A 7,457-nucleotide genomic window follows, 5' to 3' on the forward strand; every position below is an offset into this window, starting at 1 on the left:
AGAATTTCTTATGCAGTATAATACAACCTCTCCTCACTTTGCAACGTATATACTTGTTTACCGACGACTTGGACTTACAACGGGCTCTCTGACCAGTATGCCTACCTAAATAATGTAGTATATTAGAGCTGATTTCCTCTATTCTGTTTATTACAATGTGCAGTCGACTACTGTATAAATATTTAAAAATATGCCAGAAATGTTATAAATGGTGCAAAAGTGACATTAAAGCAATATCAAAGATAGTTAACACAAGCCCACTAGCTTTATAGTACGTATGCTCCTCACTTAGCGAGGAATTTGTTTACCAACGTGGTCTTAGCAATGCAACTTCATCGTTAAGTGAAGAGAGGCTGTAACTTAAATTATACCTTGCCACTTTAATTATACAAATTATTTTTTTAACACTAGTAATTGTATCATTCCTTACAGGTGAACTGTGCCAAGGAGACTTTAGGTGAAATTCTTGGAATGAGAAGCAGTCAAAACATTACAGGCAGAAAAAGACGTGCCGCCGCTCTCTTTCAGTCTCGCAGATTTCGCCGAGCAGCCCTGCCTCCCTTGGCCAATTTGGTTATCACACCGGGGGTAGAAGATGCACGTGCACGCCGGGCTCTCTTTAACCTTGCTGCACTTCAACAGTGGACCCTAGAAAATGCCCAACATTCAACTTTCATTGAAGTGTATGCCTTACAAACTGATGGAAAAGATCATTATCCAAAGAAAGTTTATGTCGATACTATGGTTCCTCTTTCTAGTTCCGAGGCAGTACAGCGGTATGGCTATGTATATCGCAAAAAGAGAGATGTATCTAATATCACTGTAGCAGAACAAGTACTTACTAGTAATACAACCAAGGTACAAGAAATGATTACTCAAACTCCTGTAGTAACATCTGGAAATTCAGATGAAGCTGAAGACAAAGTTCAGCCAGTTGATATCTTTGTAAATAAATCATCTCAAGGCTTCTTCAGTGTTCCTACTATTACTACTACAACTATTGGTTCAACGCCAACAGCTCTACCAACAGTAACTGTTAGTAGAAGAAAAGACACATCAGATTCATTTGTTAGTCCAACTCAACCAGCAATACCCACAACATTATCAACTGTCACAATATCCCCAGAACATACTATTTTTAAAACAACATCCACAGCCACAGTTACTATAATTCCTATAACTGTGACTGTTACAACTACAAAAACCATTGTACCTGAATCACTGATCAATATGCACACAGAACTTTCCCCAACAGGAACAGCACTTGAAACAGCAATAACACAGATGCCAGTATCTGTGACCACACCTCTTCCACCACCATCTACAACAGCAGCAATAGTTGATTCTGTTTCCAAAGTTATTTCCACATCACCACCAGAAGTGAAGCCAACAGCTTTTCCAAATAACTCACAAAATAACACATTTGAAATGCAACCAGCAGCAGCTGGACCTGTCTCTAATTCTGATTCTTTGCCTCTCCAAAATCCAACTGAAAATCAAACTTTACCATCCATTACAAATGGTACTGTGGTACAAAATTTCACTGAAAGTACAATAGCTCCATCAACAAGTCCTGAAGTGAGTGTATCTTCATCTACTTCAAGTACACCTGTGGCTGTTAATGAAACTGAAAGTACTAATGTTACAGAATCCAGTGGAAGTGTAGCATTTTCTTCCACTACTGAAGGTGTTCAGCCTAATGAAGTAGTGACAACCACTGCTGCAACCACCATAGCTACAGCTTTGGACACAAGTACAAAAATAAGTCAGACAGTAAATGTCACAGTTTCTGCTAATGAAACAGTTGCCACTACTACTGAAAGTATTATAGACTCTGTTAATGCCACATCAACTGTGAAGCCCTCAAAAGATGTGGATGTGTCAGTGAACTCTTCAACAACATCAGTAACTCCTTCTTCTGTCACTCCACAGGGGCCTTTCACTAGAGAAAACTTACCTGAAACTAATTTCACCTGCAAAGATAAAAAGTTGGAGCAGTTTTACCCTGATCCTGAAGCCAATTGTCAGGTGTTTCACTATTGTTCCCCAGGGTTTGTCAAAAAACAAGTTCTTGACCTGAAATTCCTATGCACTGGTGCAACTATGTTTGATGTTAATACCCAAAAATGTGAAGATATGGCAAGTGTCACTTGTGGTGATGACAAACCAACTACACTTGGTATCAAAACTACTAAACCTACAGAAAATACCACCGAAGCTCCAACATTGTCTCCTGCTGCAGCACATAATGAGTCTGTCATACTGGAAGTGCCAGTAAATATCACAACTGAAACAAGTGTGGTAAATGTTTCTCACATAACTTCTTTTGAATCAGTAACACCTGAAAACATTACTACATCAAACATAATTTCTGAAGTATCAACAACTGAAAGTACTCTAGTAGCACCTGAAGGTAATGCCACCACCAAACATGAAAACTGGAATAGTACTGAATCACTGCATCATATTTCTGTTACTAAAATCACTGGTGAAGAAAGCAATATTACACAGTTTTCAGAAGCTACTGAACAGTCAGTCCCAGAAACCACCACGGTAACAGAAGATCCCTTACTAATGCGGCCTGAAGAAACAGTTATTGAAGCCGGAGAATCCACTAGTACGACAGTGGAGCCCTCGTATGAACTAATAACAGAGACATACACTCCAGAGACTGAAGCAGTAACTCCCCAAAATATCAGAGAAGATATCTCCACCAGCATATTAAATCTCGAGGATGGTTCTCTCACTATAACTGAATTTTCACTTCAAGATAATCCAGAAATATCTACAGACCTGAGTTCAATGTTTCAAAATGATATTGTATTTGAAACAACAACAGCAGCTGAAGAATTAGCTGATATTTCAACAACAGAATTAAATGTAAATAAAGCAGCAACTGCCACACACACTAATTCTTCTGTATCCATCCCAGAAACATCAACATCTATTTCAGTATCAACTGATATATCAGCATTCAGTAATCATTCAGCATCAAGCGAAGCCTCAATGTCCAGTAATGTGTCGATGTCCAGTGATGTGTCTTTGTCTGTCAATCACAATACAACAGAAGCGGCAGCATTGTAAAGTCCAGCACATATGGACTAGAAGGGTATTAATGGCATGTTACGATTCATGTCTGTATTATTATAATTTTGTTTATTTATTCTTGATAAATATCACTATTAGGGTTATGTGAGAATTATGCCTGTTAATCATGATATTCCGTGCCAAAAATATTTGCCTACACTAGATTCTAGAAGCACATAACATTCCACATGGTAAAAATTTCCATCTCTGTGATACAATATTGATGTAGGTCAAGACTGCAAATGGGAGAATCATGTATCCCGTTTTTTTTTTTTTTTTTTTTTTTTTTTTTTAGAAAATACTTTTACTTACTCTAATGATGAAATCATGTCTTACTGTATGCTGGATGTGTAATACTCAGATTTTTCTCCAATTTCTGTTTCTGTTATTAGTTATATCCCATGTCCTATTCACTTCAAGCACTGTACTCTGAACTCCTAAAATAGTCAATAAGTTATAAGAAATTTGGAGTCTCAGAGGGTTATGTCTGTTATAGACAATTTGGTCAGGGAGGTTGTGTTTATAGCTTCATTGCTTCAGTCATATTAGTATGACAAATATAAGCCCATTTCTGTAAATCTGTAATAATGTAGCTGTTAATGTCTTCAAGGAATAATAGTGAGATAATTTCAGATTAGAAAAAGCCGACTTACAGCTAAAGTTGTACATTTTTAAGTATGCTGGCTCGTCAGAGCTGTTTGTGTTTTTTTCTAGGCAGCTAGAATTTTTCAGTATAATTTTTGGACTCAGACTTCCTTATGACTTTCATTCTGACTCGAAAAGAGTAATTAGTGCTTTGATATAACTAGACACTACATAACAGAAGCAAACAAGATATGTTGGTGGCAGTAAATATAGCAGGGATGTAGATTATCCAGATGTTGTGAATTCAGTTGTTTTTACATTTTCATTTAAATGATAGTGCCAGATTTATATGAATGACTTATTTTATTGGACATTTGTTCTTATAGTACAGTACTGTATCTTCTAGCTTTAACTACTTCCATGTACAGCCTTACCAGTTGATCGTCTTATATTAGGGCTTAAGACTACTGTAGTTTACCTCTTATCTTTTCAATTTTTATATTTCATCTTATATTTTCAATTTTATTTTGGGTCTAGATGCAATACACAACACAATTGTACATTTTTGAGTGTTGGATATGATTTTCACTGTCTTGTTGCAGTTTAACAATGAAGCACAAGTCAAATGGTTCGTGTTTTCATACGTATTTATACACCAGTATCCACAACCAGATTAAGTTTCCTGTTTCTTATTTGCTAATTGCATATTTAACTTTTGCTTAGGCTCATTAAAGGCTGCCTAATGAGCACTCACCTCAAACATTTCATTCAGTTAAAAACAATATACATAGTACAGGATTTTATAAGATGCTATTATACTGTTTAATATATACAAACTGAAATTCCTACAAATATAAAGCATTACAGGTAGAAAATAAGCAGTATTTGTCATAACATTTTTCAGTACATATACTGTATTGTATGTTAAATATAACAATATGAAAGGCACTATATTCTCTTGATAATAACTTTCATGTGTGCAGGTAGAAAAAAGTGCTGTATAAATTTCAAGGAATTTAAAAGCAAAATTGGTTGAAAGTATAGATCGATGCATGCAAGGGAATAATTAGAAATATTACAGTAGTGATTAAAAATAAGCTGGAAATTATACCTTATAATTTAAGTAAACATAGATTAATCATGTTCTGACTGAAAATAACTTAGAGACATATTGTATGACAGATGTAGATTAATATAACTTATTATATAGGGTAGATCTCTAAGACATCCGTACATGTATGTGATTTTTCTTTGTATTTACCATTTCAATTTTTTGATTGTATGAATGCAAGCAAATGTCATATCCATGTTTGTCAACAATTAATTGGTTTTACATGCAAATTTGCAATACTTTATATAGTATATATATGATGCATAACATCTAACTTTAATGGTGAACAATCACATTGATATTAATTGCCATCAAAAGAGTTAAATGAGGATGAGTATAAGTCTGGTTGTGGACATGCCTGTCTTCCGGATGCTGTGGACTAATGGAGCTTCTTTCTTAACTTGTACATCTCATTTTTTGTAATCACAATGATGCCAACTTTCGTCTAGGAATATTGTCGACTATAACGTTCCTTATGTCATTAAATTATACAAGGACCTTCTTCATACATACTCATTTGTATGATACAGCTAGTTAGTAGAGGCTTACACTCAACAAAGCAGTGATAGATGAGTTTTCCATACAGCCATTTAAAACATCAAAATCATTACTGATATGGCTGTGGTTGATATTTTTATTCCTATTTTTTCCTTCTAGATCTGAAGAGACTAGTGATTTTGATCTATAAATGACAATAGTATGATAAATTTTGTGCTTATTGATGTTAAATGATCTGTGGGTTTAGCACTCTGTGAAAATAATAATTAGTGTGCATCATAAAAAATCCAAATCACTATTCTTGTCACAGTGATGTGATAGTCTGTATGATTACAAGTAAGTCTGAATTTTTCAATGAGATTCAAGTTCACAGTTTTGTAAATAAGAGATGAATCTTATTGAGACTTTTAGCTAAAGTTAAAATATCCATGTCTTGGCACAAATGACTTTTTCCTGCCTTTTTTTTTTTTACATTTGTGATGATATTTATTGTAGCATATACTGTATGATTTCTGCATTGTCTTCATCCCTGATTCCTTTATCCTGCCTCTCAGTAAACACTGAACACTTTGTTATGCCATTGTATTTTTTTCCAAGAGAAAAATTTCAAACTTGTGTTTTGAATATCATTGATTTACAGTGTTTCTAGTATAGATACAAAATAAATATTTTATTATTACTCTTGTATGCGTTAAAGTGCCTGAATTTATAAAGAAAATCTAAAATTAGCAAAGTATTCATAAATATATTACTGAGTGTGGCAATACGTACAAATAAATTGCTGTACCTGTAGTTAGTTAGGAGCTTATTCGTTCAGGTACTATAACAAAATACATACAGTAAATGTAAAATTTTATCCCTTTCACTGTCTCCCATGTAGATCTACAGTACATTATTGATGTATCACTCATGTAGATCTACAGTACATAATGATGCAGGTGTCACTCGTGTAGATCTACAATACATCATTGATGCAATTGTCATTCATGTACATATATCACTGATGCAAGTGTCATTCATGTAGATCTACAGTACATCATTGATGCCAGTGTCACTCATGTAGATCTACATTTTAAAAAAGCATAAGGTTTGGTTATTTATGAATTGATGAAGGTGGGTATTTGCCTGATCAGGTGTTTAAAAAGAGTTGTCAAATTTTTAAAATAGCCAGCTTGTGTCTTACAATTGTGGCAGATAGTAATGTAGCAACATGTTTAAAGCTGAAGCTTTTTGCCTCACAACTACCTACAACTGTAGCAAACTAAGATGTTACAGCTGTTGTAGGTGGTAATGAAGCAGCAGATTTTTGCCTTAAGTACCCATGATGGCAGTTCCTTTATGTGGACTAGCAGTTTGCAGGTTTCAGGTCATTATCCACTTTCCAGATGCTAGATCCCTAAAAATTTTTAGTAGGGATGGCAGTGGATGAATGGGATAGTACTTATCCTGCTGATAGTTTGCAACAGGGTAATGTATTAGACCAGGCTCAAGCAAGCACTATTAATTCTTTTGGTCCTGGGCTGCTTCCTGTCTCCCTAATGTTACCTGTGCATATGGCTCCATGTGGCTTTTCCTGATGGACTCAGTACTGGGTCTGGACACTGGAGTTACTAGGTGGTATAAATAAAAAGCCCAAGTTTAACTCAAACCTAAAACTGTACAGTGGAACCTCAAAAATCGAACTGCTCCCAACACAACCAATTATGTAAGTGTATTTTTGTAAGTGCTTTTATAAGTGTATTTTTGAGGGTCTGAAATGGACTAACCTAATTTACATTATTCCTCATGGGAATAAATTCATTCGGTAAAGGCATTCAAACAGCCTTCTGGACCAAAGAAAGTTCGATATTTGAGGCTCCACTCTATTTACTTTGGGTTTAAGTAAATGAGGATCCTTGTCCTGAATAAAAGGACCAATCATGGCAACTTACAGGTAAACAAGGCAACTGTTACTACTAAGCAGTACACTGTAAAAACACAACTATTAAAACCTTAGCTAACAGTTCTTGGAAATAGAAAATATACTACATCCTAGCAAGTCACATGCACTCTTAGCTGGTCACAGTCTAACAATAACAAAACTCCTCTGAGAAGGCTACAGCACTGTATAACCCTCATGGGTTTAGCACTTAGTTATGGTTATAATAATTTGAGAAGGCTATAAAATAAAAGTCTG

At 35.1% G+C, this 7,457-nt stretch overlaps 1 protein-coding gene across 1 annotated transcript in view; it reads left to right on the plus strand.

The window, feature by feature from the left end:
- LOC128702833 (mucin-2-like) overlaps positions 1–5,960 on the plus strand; it is a 657,321-nt gene extending 651,361 nt beyond the window's left edge. Inside the window, exon 12 of the mRNA XM_053797257.2 lies at positions 433–5,960. Within this exon, the coding sequence (XP_053653232.2) occupies positions 433–3,084 (2,652 nt within the window). The 3' untranslated portion in view covers positions 3,085–5,960. The remainder of the gene's footprint in view (positions 1–432) is intronic.
- The last annotated feature ends 1,497 nt before the right edge of the window (positions 5,961–7,457 follow it).

This window comes from Cherax quadricarinatus, chromosome 82 (assembly GCF_038502225.1).
Source record: "Cherax quadricarinatus isolate ZL_2023a chromosome 82, ASM3850222v1, whole genome shotgun sequence".
NCBI lineage: Eukaryota > Metazoa > Arthropoda > Malacostraca > Decapoda > Parastacidae > Cherax > Cherax quadricarinatus.